Below are 24,633 nucleotides of genomic sequence, written 5' to 3'. Positions count from 1 at the left end.
AATATTGTATTTATCATCATTAGATTCATTGTAACACTCAAAATCGCCACTTTCTGAACTTTCTGAAGACATTTCTCCACAGAAGAAATTACCAAAAAGTAAAAGAAATATAATATTACAAAGAGATAAATTGAAGTAATAACTGATCGCAAATGCAGGTGAGTGCACTTTAAATGGATAACAAACAACAAAATAAAGATTGACTCAATGAAACTAAAACTAAATATTTACCTAATTACTTAAACAAAATATCGACAATCCAACCATTAGCTAGGTTTTATTAGTAATATAAAAAACCCTAATTTCTTACCTCAAAAAATCTTCACAAAATAGAGTTTATTTTGACTTTGAAAGTGGATGAATATTTGACTCACCAACAATCTAAAGATTCAAAAACCTTCGGGAACCTCTCATATATGGGTGAAAATAATATTCAAAACCTAAATTTGATCCCTAGGTTCGTCTTTCGAGAGAAAGAAAAAAAGAACAGTGAGATTCAACCTAGAATTCGTGGGAGGGTTTTGAGAAGGGCATTTCTATAGGGGAGGTACTATTAGTACGTGTGTTGGGCACGTAGAGAACTTTCCTTGATAGAAAAAACGTCAGCTCCATTTAATTAGAGTAATCATGTTTGTAATCTGGACCGTTGCCCCAATCAACGATCCACATTACAAATAAAAAAGGGACCTATCTATAAACACAGGGTTTTCAAGGATTGAACTTGGACTTGACCGAAAATCAGAAAGCGAAGCTGTTGCAACCACGTGTCACCTCGCCATTTGATCGCTTTTGGAGTCGCTTTATCACGTCGTCCTAAATAGCATTCCTGACAAAACTAAATATTCATTTTTTTTCTTTTTCATCTTCGTCACCGTCTTCACTGATGATGATCCATTTTAAACAGGGAACTTCTAGTTTGGCAAACTCACGTACAACTATGATATTCGTATTCCTCAATCTTCATCACCTCCCCTTTATTTTCATTACCACCAATACATCATCTCCTTTCTTTTCTTTTTTTCCTTTTTGAAGAGAAATTAAAGTTTTTCCTTTTCCAGTTAGGGCTACCCTTAGAAAGTTCTTTCCCGTTGTCTATGACTGCAAATAAGCGGGGATAGTGCATAATCCAGAAACAAGAAAAACCTAATAGAGCAGGGAACACTACTGTAAAGGAAATAGTTTTAGAGACATGGAGATAGGGCTAAAATTATGGAAAACTAATTCATAGTAGATTATAGTTCATACTGTTTTTTTCATTCACATACCGGATTACCAGCTACAAAATAAGTTGTCATATATAGATTTCACTTATTAGGGTTTGAAAGAAAATGAAAAAGATCGGTAGTTAAGAAAATGAAGAAGTGATGATGAAGATCGAAGAGAATGAATGTAGTGTTTGTTGTCGGAATAAATGGTGTTTGTCGGAGTAGGTAATTGTCACCATTGAAGATGTTGATGAAAATGAATAAACAAAACAAAAAACTTGTTTTAGATCCTTCGATTTGGTTACCACAAATTAATTTATTTACACCCAATTCGTTTGTCTACCTAAGAAATTTGATTGTATGTATATTGACAGCTTAAATCATAACAAATTCTATGGAGATAAATAATCATAAATATACAACTATGTTGTGTCCATAAATAGATCTGATTTACAAGCTTTAAGAAAAATTTATATATAGTGACAATCATTATGGGATATTTTGTTTAGCTTTAACTATAGTTATAAATTTTTGAGCTGATACCAGACGGAATAAATGAAAATAAATTAACTTCATCCTCTTACGACTTCATAACCAATTTATGTTCGGCTTGGAAGCTTTATATGGATAGTTAGATGATTAGTCTATGCTCGTTAGATTCTTTTTATATACTCGTCAGTGAAGGACCTAAGAATTGGTGCTTGTGGGGTCATATTTTCCTAGTTGCAAATACAAATTTAAATCATTGGAAATTATTCATAACACCAAAATTAGCTAAAGGGGTTTTTTTTGTAGTAAAGATAAACAAACTTAAAGGAGTTTGAACCCAATAAAACCTAATTACAATCTAGGACATTGATAAACTATGCAAGGTTTTATAATATCATTTTGCCATCCCTTCATCTAACCAAACAGAATAAAAAGTGCCTAACATTCTGACCCACAAGGCCCAAGACAAAAACAATGTCCAATTGGGACCTCTAAATCTAATGCAAGCCATCACAAGATTAAAAAAACCAGTTAGACAACAACCAATTATTGCGTCCAAATCCTATCCGAACTACCCCCTGATAGTCCTTAGCTAAGAGCAGGAGTAGCTCCTCTGGCAGCTGATGCAACTCCAGAATCACCAAAGTATCCCCCACCCTATGTGTAGAAAGTCAGTCAACAACTCTGTTTTTCTCCCTATTCACATGTGTGATAGAAATTCCTAAAAGCGCTTCATCAATTCCCTAATTTTGCTCACTTCTCTAGCAGACCTCCATGGTGGCTTGGGATCTACTAGCTGCAACAAACTCCAAGCTAATTTAGAATCAGTGGCAACCTTAACTTTCAATAAAGACATGTTTATTGCAATCTTCAGTCCGTGCCTGATCCCCTGTAGCACATGGAGCACTTCCGATATAGGTTTAACACCCCCATAAGCAGTGATAATAACCTGCCCATCTGCATCATGAAGCACACGACCAAATCCGACGACAAACTCTGAGAAAGAGCCATCAGATTTGATTAACACAACCCCGTTTTGAGGTGCTTCCCACTTACATTCAATCACCTCCTGCTAAGAAAAAAATCATCTCAGGATTCCAATTTGTTGCAATCTTCCTCCCCCTAGTAGTATCATCAGCCTTCTTCTTGAAGCATGACACTTTGATTTGGACTCTTGTCACAACTCTTCTAACAATCCCATATTTTCCAAGCATTTCACCAGCGTGGATCCTCTTATTCCCCTCTATTCATAAATGATGGATAACTCCATAGAAAGCCATCTAACCGATAGTTTCCACCAAATCAGCTCATTTATTTGTGGAGATGATACATTCGCTCTACTCATCCCAAGTCACTAAAGATAGCTCATGTGTAGGTTTATGATGTCTACTAGTGTTCTAAGTGGAATCTCAGACATCTCATGTCTAACACTAGTACTTCCAGGATCATCATGCATAAGCTAATAATTAACTAACAGTTAGAGATTGCCTTAATCGCTATTTTTTTCCTCGAACCTTTCCAATTGAATGCAAATACCAAGAGCGCCACGTGTTGCTCCTCTACTCAAGACACCCAAATGATCGATTTGATCTCTCACCTTGTAGCTAGCTAGAACTCAAATGGTGGTTTGATATGAAGAACACCTTCTTCTTTATTGACTAATTAGATAGCTTGAGAATTAGTTCACTTTCTCTTTTCTACTTGATGTTATAGAGTCAGAAAGCTTCTTAAGAAATTCCACACCTTATTCAAATCCCTTAGAGACATTATATAAAACTCTAAGTTAGAGTCTCACCCTAATTTGGTTTCCAAAAAAGTCTTTTTGAATAAGATTAAGGAAATAGTCGAAAATAGAAACTATTTTCTCATTCCCTTATTATTGGCCGACATATCAAGCCTATGTAGGGCATATCAGGCCGGCCCCTATAGGGCCACACGTCCAAGCTTGGTCGTGCCCTTTTGCGTCCCAAATCACCTCCTTTGGTGCCCGACCCAAATACCTTTCTTTTGGGCCTTTTGTGTTATCTTTGCCTAAACTTCTTTTAGGTCTATGAGACATGTTTATGGGATTCTCCCATGATTATATGTCTCATTGCCACTAGTCATATCATCCGATCAAATAGACATTCTTATGTGTAACCCGATGTAGGATCTGGTCGAAGTTAGCAGCGAATTACTTCGTAATTTGACGATCGTAGTTGGTTTCTAGCTAAACACTACGACCCCTAAATCGTCCGGACTTGATGATCTTCTACATCAATTGTCCTATCTGACAAATTGTTCGTATTGCATCTTTGGTCGAAAGACATCTCCTTCAGACTCCCACTTGTACTTATAACAAGTGCAATGCTCGATTCCTGTGTCAATTTGTATCCCATCTGATATGTCACGTCATTCAGACTTTTTTGATCATGAGTACAACTAGCAAAGACAAATGATTAACTTTTAATCCATTTGAGCGCGACCATGCATTTTCCGTTGCTACTCATCAAGCGGCCTTGAGACACGTTTTTCTAATATAATTAGGACGACACAATCCATTCTTGTACTCCCACTCAGCTTCACGCCTATCATGTCTTTCCATGTATCCGTTTTTATAACCTCTTTTTACGGTGCGGCGTTTGGCGGAACCAAAGTCGGAGATTCCTTACATAAGATGAGCGGAGCACTTATGTTTTGAGGAATCTGAGAAGCGTTTGACGTTCATCATGAATGATGCACTTCTCATTTGAGGATTATCCAGTGTATATTCCTAATAGTCCACCCACGTAGTCGATTCGAATACTCCTATTCCTATTGCCTATGAAACATCGCTATCTCGTCGACCTCACGTGCTAGTTTTCCTGAATCATTGTTGTCCATGTAATGACCTGGACTAGGGAGATGATAATTTAAATATTCCAAGTTCACTTAATAGGATTTCAATCATCAGATCAAGTATCTGATAAACCTATTTGGAATGTTATTATCCGTGGATTGTCGTTTAAAAACTAAACCAAATTTAGACGGTTGTGAAATAACTAATTTATTTTCGATAACGAGAGTTTGTAAATTTAAGCCTCTTCCGTAAAACCCATTTTACATACTCAATTTACTAGTCAAGGGTATTCCCTTAATTACCTTATTCCTTGGATATTTAGTATGATTCTCATACTTTTGTCTTAGGTGACAGTTTAGTTGACTACGTATGTAGTCCGATTAAACCTTGTTTATTATCAACTAATCGAAGGTCGATTCCTTTGATTTTCCGTTGATGGTTTTTAGTAACCCTTTACTAGACTTAAGGCTTTCATTCTTTCGTCTATAGAGTCTGCAACAGTTTCCGGCTAGAAATACTTTCTGCCTACTTTCCTTCCATGTCTGGAAGTTTGCATTGCCATGTTCAACTTTCTCCACTTTAACTCATCCAATTAATTTTACAAGCCTTTTAGTTAGTTGTGGTTTCAGATTGTCTTATCTGAGTTCAAATGTTAAAATCTCTCAATACTTCAATATTCCGGATGTCTTCCGCAAATGCTAAATCATGTCTCACATGACCGATTTTATGCCTATAGCATAGCAATCTTCCTTATGTGTGCTTGCTCATCAGGATCCCTTGGCTCTGAGTCTTGCCGAGCTATTCGCCATGAGTTTGGGTCGAATATCTCTTCTGGAGTCTTTCGTATTCGGACTATTAAGAATCCCAAGTTTTCTTATCCTAATCCTATCATCACTTGGTCTATACTTATAGCCAATTGATGCCCAAAACATTTCATCCTTTGTGGTACTTCCCTAATTGATTCCAACATCCCCATGTTGTTCTCAATTCTGGTGTGTTTACTGCACACCAGACCGGAAAAGCGTTTCTCCCACTAACCTTCTTGAAATCTTGATATTCAAGATTTTCTTCATTCTCTACGAACCAAACGTCTTTGATATCCTCTTTTGACTCGAAAATTCTAACTCTTGCTTGCTTCATCCCTTGATGAATCTTCCGAAGTATGCTTGTTTACTAATCACTAAAGTCGGCGACCGTTACGGTTTGTTGACTTCCTTGTGTTAGTTATGGATTTAAACATAGACAGATACGAAATCTCGTTCATAGTCTCTTGGTATGAATCCACGATCTTAATCTTTCTTGTCTAGTTTTTCGGAAACTTCAAAGTTTCCATCCTTCTCAGTTTTCTTCCGTGAAAACTAATTTCCGTCCAATGGTTTCGCTCCATTGACCAATTATCAAGTTCCTATGCTTGATGAGAAAAGATTTCATAGTTTATTGACTCCTAGCCAATAGAGGAGTTGGTTTCCGTCTCTGCGCAGGTCTATATTCTTTATCTTTTATTAGTAAGATTTCAATCATCTAATCTTGTAGATAAACTTCAAAGACCTTTAGGGGTTAAGAACAACAATTCAGAATACTCTCAACTCCTTGAGATATTCCTTTTGAGTAACTTTCAACTACTTGATAGTTCTCTGACAAATCTCTATTCATCTTGCGAGGTAGGTGTTTAGACTTTTTCCTCCCACTGTTATATAACAATTTTGTTGCACTTGGTCGAAGCATTCGACTTTTCCTCTCACTTATCCTACGAATCTACTTATTCCTCTCGAAACTAATTCTTTGGAGGATACCATAATGAGCAACAAACACTTTATTCTCTTGATAGGTTGTGTGAAGCCCAAATTTCTTCTAAAGAAATTGCGTCATATTTGTTAATTTATGTCTTGTAATCCTCTTACATGGTCTTTTAGCTTTTAGACGGATTTCGGTTATGTATGGGTAGCTGTGTCTAGACATAGTGTTTATTGGAGGACAGAGCTTGATTCGTTTTCTTCAATTTTATCCTTTTGGACACTCCAACTTGGATAGGTTAGAAGCGACAATCAACTTTTGTTTTTGACTCAAGACCTTTTGTCTTGTCAATTCGATTCTTCGTTTTTTAAGCTTTCTTGGTTATGTCGGAAACTCTTTCCTCATCCCTTTGTCATTGGGATGATCCCGTTGTATGAGTCACATCCTTTATGTGTCTCTTTTACAGGTATAACCAAGTTTAGAATCTTTTCGGTATATGTTGTTAATTTAGGACTTTTAAGACATCTCAATTAAGAACTAAACTATTTTATTGATTCTCCGTAAAAGTTAGTACAGAGATGGGTCTAACTAGAAAAACAAATTAACCTAGAAAAGTGCCTAAAGAAGATTCTGATCCCTTTCAGCATCCTTAGCAGTCTTGGCTTTTGCTCTCTCTTGGATCTCTTCTCCTTTAGCCAAATACTTAGTTCTCAGCTGCTCATGTACATTCACAATGATAGGGAATTAGGTATCTCATACCAATTTTGGGAATTTTCAGTATTTGATAAATTAATCGTCAATACCTGTATATTTTGCATGAAAAGTAATTATATATTTTGCATGAAAAGTAATTATATTCTCACAGAATTTTATTGATTCTAACAGCTTATTTACGTTTTATAATTTTCCGACTTACCCAGAAAATCATTTACGTCTCGTAATTTTGAATTAGTGTGTTTATTTTGTAGTCAACAACACCCTCAAATTTCTTGTTGCACTTATTTGATTTTTCATAGATTGTGGAAATGTTACTAACATTTTTTAAACTCGTACAAAAAATAACATATTTTACAAGCATACCAACATACTCTCAAAATGACTCTATCGACTGTAGAACTGGGCAGATTTTCCGTGAAGATTTATATTTCGATTCTTTTACGTTTTTTATTTTATTATTTAATGAATTACAAACACTTGTTTGAGCACTTATATAGTTTTTACAAATTCACAAACGAGATTGTGGTTGTATTTTATTTTGCACATGGGTGAACTTGTGGTCGAATCCAACTATTAGCACTTTTCACACGAGATGTTAGCCAAATATTTAACAATACAAGCACAAAGGAAGAGAGTTGAATTAGGGTGGTCGTTACTAGATGAATTGAAGGATAAATGAAAAAAAAACCTTTAAGTTATTAGTTCTTGTAATGGATTATGTTGTAGTTGATTATGTTGTAATGTGTTTCTTAATTTTAGTTACTATAAGGTTTATACAAATATCGTGAAATACGTTAAAAGTATTGAGAGTTAATGGAAAATGCTAGAAGATATCACATAAATGTTAAAAATACAAAAAATGATTTCGACAATATTTTTTATTATCTTTGAGTATATCCATATAATGTTTGGCCTACATGGGTAAAGATAGGATCACATGACTCTTTCTTAGTTATTCCTCATTTCATATAAGAGGCTGTACAATTTTGTTCGCTAACATCTATTTCATGATCGGGTCACATGTGCATTTACATAATAAATAAACATTGAATGGTATGAAAGCATCAATGTAAAAGAATAAAAATGTACTTCCAAAAAAAAAAGAATAAAAACGTAAAACTTTGTAGGAAATCCATATACTTCTATTATAGTTAACTCCAACTTATTTATATTTTGAAAAAATATGATAGATTTTTTAGAGTTTAGAAGACGTTGGTAGAGTTGCCAAAATTTATGCAAAAATCAAAGAAATGCTACAAGAAAATTTATGATTCTTTTTCTTAACATCGCATACTATGCTGTTAGAATCAGTAAAATGCTAGAAATTATTGAGAATTGTTTTAATCTAATTTAAGCAGCTCAAAAAATATGTTATATATAAGTATGCTGTTGAAATCAATTAAATGCTAATAGTTAAATAATCAAACTTTTGTTCACCTACTGTAACTAAGTCATAGCAAATGTCACGCATATAATGCTAATAAAATCAATAAAATGCTAGAAAAATATTGAAAATGTCAACAAAATACATATCAATTTACATACATATTTTAATGAAAACAAGATTGTAGTGATTGAAAATTCAACTTCTTTTTTACCAAACAAGTAAGAAAACATGTTATATTTAAATCTGTTGTTAGAATTGAGAAAATGCTACAAGAAGATCCCATATATATTAAGATGAAGGGCGCTGATTCATTGAGCTCGAGCTCCTCACCTTATATCTTCACAAGATTATGTCAAATCTCAGGGTGCCTCTAAATTGGAGAATGTCAACATTAAAGCAATGCAAATGAGCCCTTAAATCCCTTCAAATTACAAAATTGCCATGAATTTTAGTTGCCTTATCACGTCAAATCTCATGCTGCCTCCAAGTGGAGAATGTCAACATTAAAGCAATGGGCCATTAAAGCCCTTCAAATTACAAAATTGTCATGGATTTTAGTTGCCTTCCATCCACAGTGGAAGAACTTGCAAAATTATGAAAGCCCTGGAAGTCCCAGGTTCGAACCCCAGAGAAGGTGAAATCTTTGGTTTATTTGAATTGGGATTATTAGGGTATAAATAATGTAGTTGGGCTTTAGGCCATTGTTTAGTTGGGCTATAGGCCCGGTTCTGTTAGAGTTCGGGTTGGCGGTTATCGAGCTTATCACATCTTTGATGTATCAATGCTAAATGTAACGACATATGTTGATCGTAGTCGACTTCCAAAAAAAAGAATTCCTTTAACTATCAAAATTGTGATGGACTTTAATGATTGATTTCAATCTCCTACATATTCTCCAATTATGAAATTAAAAGTAACACCCTACAAAAAATTGAAATTTATAATGGCTAAAATTCATATTAGAGTTTTCCGTCTAACGTTGTTTAAGCCCAACTTAGCCACATGAGCTTCCTCTCAATCTGTTTCCAATGTTTTTCTTCTTTGCAAACCTTGAATTGATGTTCATTTCTCAAGAACTTTTATGTAAATGAAGACGAAGATAAAGGAGAAAAAGAAGAAGAAGAAGAAGAAGAAAAAGAAGATGAGGAAGAGAAAGAAGAAAGAGAAAGAAGAAAGAGAAAGATGGAGTTGAAGAAGGAAGGAACAAGATGAATAAGAGAGAAAAAGAACAATCGGTAAAGGTCGTCGACCGCTGACCGGAGATGACCTAACGACGATTGACACCGTTAGGTCAAACATTGGTAAAGGCATTGCCTCTTAAACACACATTACCTTTAACCAAACTAGGCATTGTCTCTAACAACTTTGGGCATTGCCTACAAAATCTTCTAAAAAAATTAAAACTTGTAATGGCAAAAATTTGTATTAGGCCTTTTCGTCTAAACGTCGCCTAGGCCCAACCTACTTGCACATATGCCACTTGGCCCTACCCCACTCGCCTACCGATTGGACAATCTCCAACGAGAAATTCGACCCACTAAAGGTCTAATGGTTTCGAAGTTCATATAAAACAAGCATCTAAACGAACACTTATCGCCTAGATGGTCGTTTACATGGGCTCCGAAGTCATTAAATCTTTATGGGTCGGATTTATCGTTAGAGATTGTCCAGTCGGTAGGTAGTGAGCTAGGACAAAGTAGGGGTGGGATTTTGGCCTAGAAACTTGGAACCCACCCACGACCGTCCGAGTCTGAAAGGGTCCGTGACCGCGCAATGCCTGAGCTGGTTACTACTCGACGCCCGATGCCCGATCTGGTCACTACCCGACCACCCGAAACAGCTTCAGTGGACGGACGCGGGCATAGGTTGTTAGCCAGTGATCTGTCGAGTCCGACTGCTTATGTTACTCGTTCGTCCAAACCAGTTCGTACCCGTTCGTCCAACCAATTCGTACCCGCCCGCCGAACCTAATTCAAGTAATTATAAGCCTTTAGATCTTTACGCTTGATCTTTCATTCTTTCATCAACGGTCAATGGTTTCTTTAGATCTTTGTTATAGTGTTGCTTTCTCAAGGGCTTCCCTATTTTTCTTTGAATGTAAGTAACCCAAGACTCTCTATCTAAATATGGTTTGTTATTTTGAATCGATTTAGAAGTTTAATGGTTCCATTTATGTTGTTATTTTTGTTTTTATCTTGAGGGTGTTCTAACTAATTTTATATTTTTGATTCACTTTGTAGGTGAAACATTCAACATACACCAATTTCTTCAATTTTCTTTTTAGTTACTATTGTTAATTGTAAAGTAGAAGTTCTGAACTTGTATTTAGCTACTAACAATTCACAACTTCGAATAAAATTTCTTCAATTTTGCATAGTGACCGGTGCCCGACCAATTGATAATCGTTTTGTTCGGCCTCTAAAACGATCAGAGACGGGCATTTTATCAGAGAAAATTCGAAATGCTCGTCTGTTTTGTCTGGATGTTCGAACGGACACTTAGGACTTGAGTCTGCTCCGCCCAGACTGGCCGAGTTATTGTTTGTTTTCCGACTGTCAGGTCTGATTCCCACCCCTAGGTCCAAGTGGCATTTGTGCAAAGTAGGTTGGGATTACGCGACGTTTAGACGGAGAGGTCTGACACAAATTTTGGCCACTACAAGTTTTAATTTTCTTTTTATAGGGGGTTAGTTTTAATTTCATAATTGAAGAAACTGCAGGAGATTGAAATGACGAATTAAAATCCATGGCATTTTTGTAAACTAAAAGAATTGAATGGCTCATTTCCATAAATTTAATTTCCAAGTTTTGCAACCGAGGCTGCAAGGCAACTAAATTCCATGGCAATTTTGTAACTTAAAGGGATTTGAGGGCTTATTTGCATTGCTTTAGAGTTCACATTCCTCAATTTGGAGGCACATTGAGATTTGACGTGATCTTGTGAAGATCTACGATGAGGAGCTCGAGCTCATACCACCCATATAATAAAATCAATAAAATGCTAGAAAAATATTAAAAATGTCAGTAGAATACATATCAATTTACATACATATGTTTAATGAAAACAAGATTGTAATGATTGGTTCAAGTCCCCACTATTAATTGCCTTGTTCAATGCAAAAAAAGATTGTAGTGATTGAAAGTTCAACTTCTTTTGTTATCAAACAAGTGAGAAAACGTGTTATATTTAAGTCTATTGTTAGAATTGAGAAAATGCTACAAGAATATTCCATATATATTAAGATGAAAATACCTCTATGATGAATTTTGGCAATAATTTTGGAAATTAAATTTGGGAGGTTTTATAGGCAATGCCCAAACTTGTTAAACGCAAGCTTGCTAAAGGCAATTCTTAAAATGGTTAAAGGTAATCTATGTAAATGAGGCAATGCCTCAACTAATGTTTGACCTAACAGCACAATTTATGTTTGACCTAACAGCACAACCATAACAAAAAGAATATATTCTTCTTCTTTCTCATTCCTTCTTCTTCTTTCACCTCCGGCAAAGGATCAAACAGTCGCCGACCGGTGATCTCCGCTCGAGATCTAGAGAGAGTAGGAGAGAGCAGAGATAGAAGTAGAGAGAGAAGAAAAAGAAAGAAGAAGAAGAAAGTGAAAGAAAAAGTCGTCGACTGAAGATCATCGGTCGACGACTGTTTGCCGGAAGAAGAAGAAGATAATAAAAGGTGGGCGATACACACCCTTAAAATTGGACATTACGTTTAACTATAGTTGGTCAACTTGTTTTGACCAAGCCATAGGTGAAAAGTATATTGCCTTTAACAAGTTTGGGCATTGCCTATAAATTTTCCCATTAAATTTTGACAATAAATTTTGGCCATAAATTTTCTATCTTATAATTTATAGAAACAATATTTTTATTAACTCAACCCTAATAAACATTTGGTTTATTTATAGTTTAAAATATATTTATAGAAGGACAATATTGAGAGAAAATGAATTGCTAAAGGCTTGGAACTCCCAAAACAATACACTTTTGGACTTATTTTACATTTCATGTATTATTTTGGTCTTATAGTCTTTATTGATTTAGGAGCGGATATATGTTAATCACCCCTTATAATTAGACCTTAGACTCAAAAATTCAATAATATAGTAGTAAACATTAATAATCTTTAAATCTGTTGATAAAGAGAAAAGAAACCTTAATTTAGAAGTATCAAATTTCAAAATATTATAATCTTATGATTAATATAGATGGAACAGGGTGATAGCTAAAAATGATACAAAACCTAAACTTTTTTTCATCTTCACCCAATGAACATTTAAACGAGGAAGTAAATTACAAAACTCAGGCATAAGACAAATTTTGAATTAAGTTTCGACCTTTTTCATGTTATGGATTTGGAGATTTGGGAATAACAGCTAGGAAACGAAATAAGGGAAATTTTGAAAACTCACCATTTTTATTATATACAATAATACAAGAGTTATTTTCTTTTCGGCCCCCTACTTTGTGACCATCTTTCTTTTTGGTCCTTTATTTTTCAGAAATTCAAATTCGACCTCGCTTTTTAATGTAAATGTCATAATTGCCCTTCCTACAAATATATTTTCAAAATAAATTAATTAGAAAATATCTCTCTCCACCCACTTGCACCTCACCTCACATCTCCTTCGATTCACCTCTCTCTCCACCTCAAATCTCTCTCCACCTCACTCTCTACCTCACCTCTTCTTCTCCAATGAAGGTCGCTGACCTTTCTGGCCGCAACCTTCAAACATAAAAATAAATAAATTATTCTCTCTTCTTCTTTTATCTTTCTCTCTCTTCTTCATTCTTTCTCTCATTTCCTCTCTCCTTACTCTCTCTCTCTAAAGCTCCGGCGAAGGGAGAAGCTTCCCTTTGCCAGAGCCCCTGGCTTCCAGACGAAACTAGGTCTGGTTTCGTCTGGAGAAACCAGACCAGACCAGATCTGGTCCAGACGAGACATGTCTGGAAACTAGGGGCTTCGACGAAGGGGCTCCTCCCCTTCGCCGGAGTGTTTAGAGAGAGGGAGAGGAGAGGAATACTTTTCTTTTTTATATTTGAAGGTCGCTGACCGGAAAAATGTTCGACCGGCGACCTTCGTCGGAGAAGAGAGAGGTGGGGTGGGGAGAGAGAGAGGTGAGGTGGAGAGAGATATAGGTGAGGTGGAGAGAGATGTTTTCTAATTAATTTTATTAATTTCCGGCCGGCGACCTTCGTCGGAGAAGAAAGAGGTGAGGTGGAGAGAGATGTGAGGTGGAGAGAGAGGTGAGCTGGAAGTGAGGTGGAGAGAGATGTTTTCTAATTAATTTTATTTTAAAAATATATTTATAAGAAGGTATAACATTTACATTAAAAAAAATGTGACTAAATTTGAATTTATGAAAAATAAGAAGTCAAAAAAGAAGCTGATCACAAAATATGAGGTAAAAAAAACTCTATATACAATCACGTCTAACATAGTATGTTCTTAAGATGAGAATGTGACGAGAATAAATATGTGTGTATAAAATAATGAATGAAAGTGAGTTGAAAGAGGGCCTGGGTCTAAAATAAAAGTAAATGGCAGTGGAATTTTGTGAATAGGTAGATTACTTTAAGGGCAACCCACTTTGGGCCGTGAGGCCACGTGCCCCCTAGAGATCCTTTGTAGGTCTTGCCCTGATATCAGTACCAATATTAGAATACCATACAATATTGTAAACTCTAATATAATGTTCACAAAAAAAAAGAATTGACATATAGTTGGTTCAATTTAAGACTTATATTTTTTTTTAGATGTAGACTGGAGTACCATTTATTTAGTCATTACAAGACATTGATACATCATCAAGTTGTGATAAGCACGATAACAGACTAAGTGAGAAATCAATAATTAAAGAGGTTTAAATCCCAACCACATACAGCCTAAAAAGCCCGACAAAATTATTATTGTTATTATTTATACTTATAATAACCCAAATTCAATAACCAGGAATTCTTTTTCTTCTGGCATTGAACCTCGAATTTTCAAGATTTTGGATATTACGTCAACACTTCACATTTTTTTTTTGAGATACACCTAATTCAATTTCAACTTAATGTGATTCAATAGTATTATTTTAAGCGTTTTAAAATGAAAAAACAGCATCTTCAAGTGTCAAAAGGGTTGGTTTAGTTGATTATTCAAATGCATGACACCAGACTTATATACTTGTGGGGCAGTTATGTCAAAAAGAAAAATAGCAACTTAAGTGTCAAAAGGGCTTCTTCATCAAAAAAAAAAAAAAGTGTCAAAAGGGCTGGTTTAGTTTGATTATTCAAATGCATGACACCAGATTTCATAGTCTTGTGGGGCAGTTATATCAATTTTGAATTAACTATGTGGTTTTAAAGTCAAACTTCTAATCTTTATTGTAGCTTGGAAACAAAATCAATAATAACAGAACGGCTTTCCTAGAAAATGCAATAGAAGAGGGTTTTTTTTGGTGAACTTCAATAAAAGAGGGTTAGATGTATATATTAAATGTTGTTTTGGGTGGGTTCAATTTGAGTTTTCATTCTAATTAGTCTGACTATATATCGAATTGTCAATTGTCACTCTATCACTTTAGTCAAATGGAAACAGAGGTTTTAGTTGTATACTTGTACCAGAATAAGGCATTTCTCTAATTATTATAGAAATGGATAGTATTACTGTCTAACAGTGAATGTTCATTGGGACAAAACAGAGATAAACGTAAAGTGGATTAAGTCGTGACAATAATAAATTATATTTCTTTAAGAAATTTACACCTTTCTAATAACACCAACAATTGGGTGTATGTCTCACATGATTCAACAAATTTCTTTGAGGGTTGTGATGGTACTTCACAGTTATAAAAGCGAGCAAATCTTCGTAAGCAATATGATCTCTTTGATTTCTTGTAACTTGACTTTATTGACTCCTGACTTGATTTGCATATAACTCCTAACGGGTTTCAAGAGTACTCCTGACTTCAATTTTGTCTTCTACGCACAATGTGTTGCTCCAGACTCCCAATTTATAGATTCGATGGAACGCCTTTGATTCTAGATTCTAGACATACAAGAATTCACTCGATGATGTGACCTAGACCAAGGAATGAAACTTCCCGAAATTTCACCGAAATTTCGCGAAACGTTTCCTAAAATGAGATTAGGTGCACGAAATAACACTTACAACTATTTCCTGCATAGTTTCCACCGACATGATCGAAATTTCCACCGAAGTTGTTGGAAATATCGAAATTTCCACCGACATGATGGAAATTTCGACTGACATAGTAGAAATCTAGCAAAAAAAAAAAAACGGAGAAACTAATACTAGAAATATATCCATTTTTTCGTCTTTTTCATCTTCATTTCTCTTAGATCTCTCTTGATTTTTATGTTATGTTTTATATGGTTTTTAAATCTATTTGAATGATTTACGCCTTGACTTAACAGCCTATATTGATTTTATCTTAGTAACACCTCTAATATAACTGTATAATTGACGATACCTTCTCAAACTAACATAGTTTCTTAACTATTATCAGTAAGAATGTTATCTTTTGGGTGTTATAGCCAAAAAATTATTCAATTTACCCCCGGAAGTAACTGTGGAATCGTTAATACTCCCTCAAACTAATAGATAATGTTAAACATCATTTTTATGCTTCATTATGGTTTAATAATCTTGTTATACATAATTGCATCATATTTCTATCATTTCTGTAGATTTGTAAGATTTCCACACTGACCGAAACATTTCTACGAAACGTTTCCACTTTTGGACCGACCGAAATTTTCACCGAAACCGAAATTTCATTCCTTGACCTAGACATACTAGAATGCTTTCAATTTCATGCTCTTGATTTTATTTTCTTAAATAAGGCTTATATCCATACACACATGGAATGCTTAATGGATTCAGAAGAGAAAGAGAGACTGAACGAAATACTTTTGACATTCCCACAGAAGTACTATTCTAGACACACTAGAATGCTCCTGAATTTGTCCATAGAGCTAATATTTTTGACACACCAAGAATATAAAACTCTTACTGTTGAATCCACAGGAGAAAACATAACGAATTTTAATCATTTGGGTCTTATTTATAATTTTTGAATAGGTGGATGCAAAGGAACAAATTGACTATACGGGCATTGGGATTCAAATTAATGTATAATGCGTCTCTACCATTAGTCCGGGTGAAATTTCACAGAATGAACTCTGTTCATTGAATCTGGCCAATAACCCAAAGGAATTCCAAATAAGAAGATAGGTTTTGGCCCTTAGAGCATCTCCAATGCAAAACTCAAAAAAATACTCTAATTGGCTTATGTGTTGAGTCTCAATTAAGATTCTCTTTCCTATGTGGCTAACTTGAGTGTCTCTAATTCAAGTCCTTCTCCAATGCAATACTCTAAAAAACTCTAATAGAGACACATGTCACACATACATTTAATAGAAAAAAGTGGTTGAGAAAGAAAGACTTTTTATTGGTCCAAAAATTAAACGGAAAATAGCTATTTAGGTTGAGAAAATTATTATAATAACTAAAAAAGCCATCATCTTATTCTATTAACTAAAAGTTGTTATAATATTATGGGTAATGATACATAAGGTTTAAAATAATATGGAAAATTATCAATCAGGTCATTTTCTATCTTTTTCCTTCCCAAAATACCCCTACACATCAAAATCCCCTTTCTTTCTTAAAAAAACTGAGATTTTTTTTCTTATCTTTTAGGGTTTTGCATTTTATTCTTCTTCGATGTTTCTTGTTTGATTACTCTTCTTCGAATCTTCTCCACGAAGACGGTGGTGATAGTAGTATTACTGATCATATACACTTGACTCTAAACGTAGTAAAGGTGATCTCGTCGCCATCATCAATCTCAAAATTTCTCATTCTCTCTCTCTCTAAAACTACATCTTCTGAGATTCACTTTTGATAAGTGTAATTTTTTGTAGATTGGAAGTATAATTTGTTTTTAATTCAGGTGTTCATATTCAATCCCAAAGGTTCTCATTCTCTCTCTATAAAACTACATATACTGAGATATCAAAGGTCGTGGTAGATTAGGTGCACTTGAGGAAGGGAAAGAAAATCTATGGATTCAACTCGAAGTTAGGGTTTCAAATTGATCTCTATGTTCAAAGTATTATGGTTAGTTTATATTCAAAATGCAATGGTATCCTTTCTGCTAGAAAAGTTTTTGATAGAATGGAAGATGAGGGATTAGTTTCTTGGATTTCTTTTATTGATGAGTATGTGAAATGTGGGAAAATTGAACATGCCCAGAAACTGTTTGATGAATTGTCTGATAAGGATTCTTTTTCTTGGATTTTGTTGTTTGTGGTTCAGTAGGGAACTTTTTTGCTGATGCCATGATTGTACTTACCCAAGCTGGATTAAATTCAACTCCAACTCTTACCCATCTTGCTCCTCTGAGTATACTTGTTGATGTTGTTGATATGGGAGTTATGGGTGTTCTTATGGTTGCATATACTATGATTTTTATGTAAACAAAACCAGTTTTAGAAGCTTTTGGATGTCTATCTTTTGTGTTCTATGGTTTGGGTGCTGCAGTTTATGCATATGAAGGGATTGGAATGGTTTTATCCTTAGAATCAGAGACAAGAGATAAAGAGAAATTTTGGGAGAAATTTAAGTATTTTAATGGGTTTTATATTTTTGATCTATGCAAGTTTTGGACCTTTGAGTTACTTTACTTTTGGACAAGAAACAAAAGTTATGATACACTCATGGTAGTATTTTCTATATTAACATTATAAAACACACCAAGAACTTTCATCATTCTCTAATCCCGAAAAATATAAGTTTATACCACCGCGATTTTTTTTAACATCTTGAATCATGTTAACAATATTAGTTTGGGGAAGATAAGATTTTGAGTTTGTAATATTACAAATGTATGGGAAATGTAAGTTTATTCAAGGTGGACAGAAGGTGTTTGATGAATTTCCTATTAGAAAAGGTGTTCGATGTAAGTTTACATTATGCAATCAGATTGTTGCAAACAGGTTTGTAGAACAGATTGTTGCAAACACGTTTGCATAACAGATTGTTGAAAACACGTTTGTATAACAGATTTTGCAAACACGTTTGCATAACAGATTTTTGCAAACACGTTTGCATAACAGATTTTTGCAAACACGTGTGCATAACAGATTTTTGCAAGCACGTTTGCGTAACAGATTTTTGCAAACACGTTTGCATAAAAACGTAGAGGAAAAAAACGTCGTTTTTTCTGGGTTTTTTTTTTTTGAAAGAAAGTATTAAAAGTGGATCTTGTTAGAAAGCTAATGAAAAATCATTTCTAAATATATATTTTTTATAGAAATCCGACATGTCAAACAAAAGTTATATCGATTTAAAGTTTAAAGAAAAATAAAAGAATTTAGTTACACAAAGTGACAAAAAAGGGTATTATAGTATTTGCACACTTTTTGACCTGAATAATAATTTTCAAATGTTTTGTGCTTTTCTACTCATTTTCAATATTATTTTGACCTTTCTAGTAATTACCTCAAAATTAAATTTGATGACTAGGACACTTAAGACTCTCAAAAGAGATCTCAAAAATAGAGTTTCTAGTTGAGACATCTTAAAACTTAATACTTCCACATCATCTTAAGATCTCAATTGAGTTTTGCATTGGAGAGGTTTTTTCTCAAAAAAAACTCTAAAGTCCTAGGTGGCACTTAAGATTTTAAGATTGAGTCTTGCATTGGAGATGCTCTTAGATGGAGTTGTCCCAAGAGATGCTTAACCCGAGGTTAAAAACAACCTTTAGGATAATTTCGTTTAGCTCTGATATGAGCTGTGGGATCTAGGCGTCCGGTTATTCCAAAACGACCCTCACTCTAACTTTTCCATCTAGTCCTTATAGATGATCTTGTGCGTTCCTACCGTGTGACGAGAGCGCCTCACTTCTAGATAGTCAATTAAGGCGATTGGGACGTTTTAAAAGGTTGCTCAAAGCGCGCTCATCGCACATAGTGCTACCATTCGATTGCAGCTCTAGAGACGAGTGGAACGTCCATTCAGGGCTAGCCCAATCATTTGGGAAGCCTCAAACGAAGTTAAAAATTGAAGTCCTATATAACTCATGTTACAAAAATAAATTTTTTAGTAGTTTTAATGGAGGATTTGAATTCTGATCTCTTCCACAAAAATAAAAAATGAGACCTTCATCAAAACTTTCGCCTAGTTCATCAAAACTTCAACTAAGCATATCTCATTCATTTGATATGTGATTGGAGTAATTCTTGGCTCTAAATTGCAGAGTTTGAGGAGACGAACACAATGACACATCTATAATATTAACGAGTTGAACCAATCTAAAATCAACTCCGACTTCAACAATTTTTTGTTCTAATACATGGACTTTAGCTATAGGAACCAGAACTATAAGGCTAAGAAGTGGCATAGCCGCATAGGAGATGATGTCCCATAGTTCGTGCAGGGGCAACGCAAAATCAATTTAGGGGGATGATAAAGCGGGGGTGCTCTAATATTAAGGACAATGGTTCACAAAAGTTAGAACAATTGTAAAGAAAAGACTAATATTTTGGTCGCCATCCTTTTTTTTTTGCTTGAAATATAAAGTATTTGTTTTTTTTGTTAAAAGCTACATATATATACTGAACTTGAGGGGCCCTATATGTGTAATTTTGGTGTAAAAATAATTATAATGGACGAACTTCCCATTCATTGGTGTAAAAATAATTAAAATAAATCAGTCTAGTCCAAGCATTTCACATTTGCTTTTTGCGGACGACCTGATTATCTTTGGGAAAGCGACTAATCAAAATTTAGAATCTATTTTACACTTTATGAATGTCTATGAAGAATTTTCAGGACAGAAGGTAAACTTCGATAAGTCTTCTTTATACTTCAGTAGAGGAGTCACGGAAGTCATCAAATCATCCTTTGTATCTCGTCTGCATGCTCCAATTATGTCGGATCAAGCAAAGTATCTGGGAGCACTCATCCTCAAGCCCGGAAATAGAATCCAAAGCCACCAATGGTTAGTGGACAAATTTAATAAAAGTTTATCAGGTTGGAAACAAAAATACATCTCCCAAACAGGTAGAACCGTGCTCATAAAATCAATTTTGGCATCTTTTTGCACCTATCCTTTTAGTTTTCAACTTATTCCCAAACATGTTATAAACCAATTTGAAATTGCAGAGAAAAGCTTTTGGTGGGGCCATTCCATTGATCATAGTAAGATGCACTTTGTTAATTGGGATATTATTAGCTCTCCTAAACATTTAGGTGGTTTAGGTATTAGGAAACTTCAAGTTGTTAATGAGGCCTTAATGGCAAAGATGACTTGGAGATTGTTAACCAATTCAAATGCTGTTTGGGTCAAACTTTTAAAATCAAAATATTTAAAAAATGATGATTTCTGGAATACTGACAGACCCTCTTCTATTTCTCCTTTTTGGCATTCTATTCTGAAAACCAAGAATATCATGAGACATAACATATTTTGGCAAGTAGGTGATGGTTCGAGCATTAAAATCACAACAGACCCTTGGATCCCATCTCTAATGAATAAAATACCGATGATAATAAATGATTTACCTGATAATATCTTTTGGGTTTCAGATCTGATCATTCATGAAAACAAAAGTTGGAATACTAATATTCTTTATAGATATTTTGATAACCTTAGTGTGCAGGCCATTTTGGACATAAGCATACCACAGACTCATCGAAAAGATACTTTGATTTGGTGCAAAACAGATAATGGAAAATTCAGCACGAAGTCATATTATACGGAAATTAGAAATCACCCAATATTAAGTCAGGAGGCATATGAATTTCCTTGGAAGAAATTCTGGAAGATAAAAGGTATGATACCACAAATTCAGCAGTTCATCTGGAAATTAATCCATAACGGAATAGCCACTCTAAGTAATATTAGTAGAAGATTACCATAGAATTACCTCAGAACTGCTTAATGTGCAACATGATGGAACCAGAGACAGTCATACATCTGTTTGGAACTTGCCCTCTTTTTAAGCAATTGTTAAATCTCACAGAGGAGTTAGATCTGCAAAATTTAGGAGATGATTTAGTTATAAATCTAAAGAATCTACTACATCATAAAGATCAAGAGAGAACTTGGTTCACATTTACTCATCTTTTATGGGAATGGTGGAAGATGAGGAATGATTTGCATTTCAACCACAGACAAGCAGATCTCCATCGATGCTGGTGGTCAACAAAGGAATCTCTAAGGTTAGTTCTTCCTCCCTTAACTTCTGATTTATCTACCACTAACTCTGTAACAGATAACTGGATTCATCCTCAAGTCGGACAAATTAAGATCAATTGTGATGGTTCATACAAAGAGAATAAGGCTTCAGCAGCAGCAGTGGCTAGAGATTCGTCGGGTAACATCCTAGGGACAAAGATGAAGGTATTCCCACCGAGATCGCCGTTACACAACGAATACTTAGGGTTTTGCCTGGGTACCGACCTAGTTGAAGAATTGGGAGTGGAAGAATATATACTTGAGGGTGATTGTAGGGTTTTGGTGGAACTTTTATTAACCGTTGATATGCTTGCTCCCTGGAGATTGACGGTGGAGATTGACTCTTTGCGAGAAAGATTGTCCATAGGACACGTGACTATACTCTACACTCCACGTAATTGCAATAAGCTGGCTCACTTTCTGGCGAATGAAGCTCTAGTCCCTGGATTTTCCGATTAGTTGGTTTAGTCCTCCATTGTTAACTCATAGTTTACGTTTATTTTCTTGTCTCCTTTGTAAACTATGTTATTTTATTGGAGTTTAATTTTCCCTCAAAAAAAAGTAGTAGAGAGTGGCAAGGGTCCTTAACAAAAAAAAAAAAAAGAGTGGCAAGGGATTTATTTGCACTATTTACATCGTAGTCTGATAGTTGACCAGAGATCGATACATAAATAAATACTATTAGGCTCTTCCATTGAGACGTACATTCGTTAAATTCGTAGAAAAAGTGAATCAAATTCAAATTTAATTTGAAATCTTAGTGTAATTGAGATAAATCTAGACACCAATGGTGGCAATGGTGATGTAAGAAGTATTTGGTTCATGATTTGTAGGGATTTGTGCAAAACATAAACAAAATCATAATAATTATGAGTAAAACATGGAAGCTAAGATATGCAAATTAATCAACCATTATAGGAACATGAACTCACTAATTTTTATTACTTTAGTTTCATAGTGGACTATGTTTCTCACCTGCTCTACTATAACTCTCACTAAACAATATTTCAATATCTAAAATGTAATTTCCTTATCAATAATTCACATTAATTTAAACCCCTTGCATAATTTAAGTTACTTATTAATTATCGACAAATTTATTACACCTTTCAACAAAAAAAAGAAACAAATTTATTACACCCTTTAAAAAAAAAAAACAAGTTTATTACACAATAAACCTAAAAGGTTATATTTATTTTCTAGGACATGTTTGGCCTACAAAAAAAGAATGCGACTACGGGTATCACATCTCCGAATAATGCTTAGTATGTAAAAATGCAACAAGAGTCACATTTCCAACAAATGGAGATTTTCTCCTGAGGGAAATTCATTAACTAAATAATCTGCAGATAAAATAATTCATTACCACCCTAATCTTGATTAAATTAAATAATAAATAATACAGGAAGTGTTTATGATTTGTAAAAATCACATTATTGCATGATTATTATTCTACATAATCACTTTTTTTTTCATGCCCACCAAACATGGTATCAGATAATTGACCACTACCATATTCTGTCTCTAGATGATTAGGTGTATATATAAAAATATATATGTATTGCTATACTTAAGGTAGTATATACTAAACACTGAGTTAAGTCTAGTAATAAACAAGCTTTTTATATCCATAAAAATGAAGAGTTTTCCTGATCAACAATTGCTTGAAGTGAAACAGAGAAGACGATCCAGACAATCAAGTAAGTACCTTGGAGTTCGAAGACGGCCATGGGGGCGGTACGCTGCCGAGATCAGAAACCCATTTACGAAAGAAAGACACTGGTTAGGAACATTTGATACTGAAGAAGAAGCTGCTTTTGCTTATGATTTTTCAGCCATTTCTATTAGTGGTATTGGTCTAGCTCGAACTAATTTTTACTACCCATTTTTGGTTCCACCACCATCATTGGCTCCTCCACCACTACCACCACCTCCTTCTGATCCTAATACTCCACCCGCATCGGAACCATCCTCGCCGGAATTGGAAGAGAGTACTGACAGTCAAGAATACTACATGGGTTTGGGGTTGGGTGAAGTTGATAATGAACAAGATGATGAGTCAATGACTATAGCTGCTATTTTAGATAGTTTTGTTTCATGAAATCATGTTGATTTTTAAGTGAAATCTAGAAGAGGTTTGAGTTTTGCAGTTTTGGACTCATTGTTTTGATTTTGGTCATTAAGATACTCTTGAATAGGATTAGTTTAATTTCGAAGAATGATAGGTGTTGTTGATCTTGTTAAACTTCTTCCCTATCTAAAATCTAAATTAATTAGAATTATAAGATGATTTCTGCACAAGCAGTGGTTTTCTCTCATCTTTACATGCTAAAGTCAGTTGGTGTAGTTAGTGGCATTTCACTATGTTGGGTCCTTTAGGCCTAATCTGTGAACTCAGAACAGTCTAAATATCTTCGAACTACCCCAAATCGTGGGCCTTAGACTGTTCAATCCGAAGCCAAGGGAGTGCTAAGAGACGGGCCGCGGGGAAACAAGGTCTTGTTTCGACAGTGCGCATTCTAACGGTAATAATAGGATACAGTACTGTACCTTGTTATTTCCTATAATTTGGAAAATCTCATCGTTCGCCCTGAAGATAGACCTACATATTTTTTTTTTGTTATAACCGGTAACCATTAGATTTATATATCTCAAAGATAATTAAATAAGTTGGAACTTGGAACGATAAAGAGATACAATAACAACCCACAGTTTCTTTCCTTACTAAGCATTTTTTTTGTTTTTCGAAAGTGATCAGCTCATTTATATGTTCTCTTTCAGTTATAATGGTAATGTCATTAACCAACTGCCGTACTTAGTGTTCTTGAGACCTTAGATGAGCCACAAAAACTTTCAGAAAAATAACAAGCCTTTCAGTTGGGTTGTTACTTCTGGCTATGAAAGTTTCAGAACATTATTGATGTTTAACTTAGGTTGTTCCTTAGATTAAAACCCTGGTTAAACAGTCAAAGAGTACCATTGTACACTCAAGCTCCAACAAAGGAAATCATTC

At 34.7% G+C, this 24,633-nt stretch overlaps 2 protein-coding genes across 2 annotated transcripts; both read left to right on the top strand.

Moving 5' to 3' along the window:
• The first annotated feature begins 21,527 nt into the window (after positions 1-21,527).
• LOC147567015 (uncharacterized) lies at positions 21,528-22,079 on the top strand. The gene has a single exon (XM_086656452.1). The coding sequence runs from the start codon at positions 21,528-21,530 to the stop codon at positions 22,077-22,079; it is 552 nt and encodes a 183-aa protein (XP_086512578.1).
• A 1,177-nt stretch (positions 22,080-23,256) lies between these two features.
• On the top strand, positions 23,257-23,721 carry LOC147567014 (uncharacterized). Its single transcript, XM_086656441.1, has one exon. It carries the CDS (start codon positions 23,257-23,259, stop codon positions 23,719-23,721), a length of 465 nt encoding a protein of 154 aa, XP_086512567.1.
• Positions 23,722-24,633: the final 912 nt, after the last annotated feature.

Source organism: Eschscholzia californica, unplaced genomic scaffold (assembly GCF_041429995.1).
Source record: "Eschscholzia californica isolate CP2 unplaced genomic scaffold, dmEscCali1.0.p SCAF_1, whole genome shotgun sequence".
NCBI classification, from domain to species: Eukaryota; Viridiplantae; Streptophyta; class Magnoliopsida; order Ranunculales; family Papaveraceae; genus Eschscholzia; species Eschscholzia californica.
This window is presented reverse-complemented; position numbering and strand designations above follow the sequence as displayed.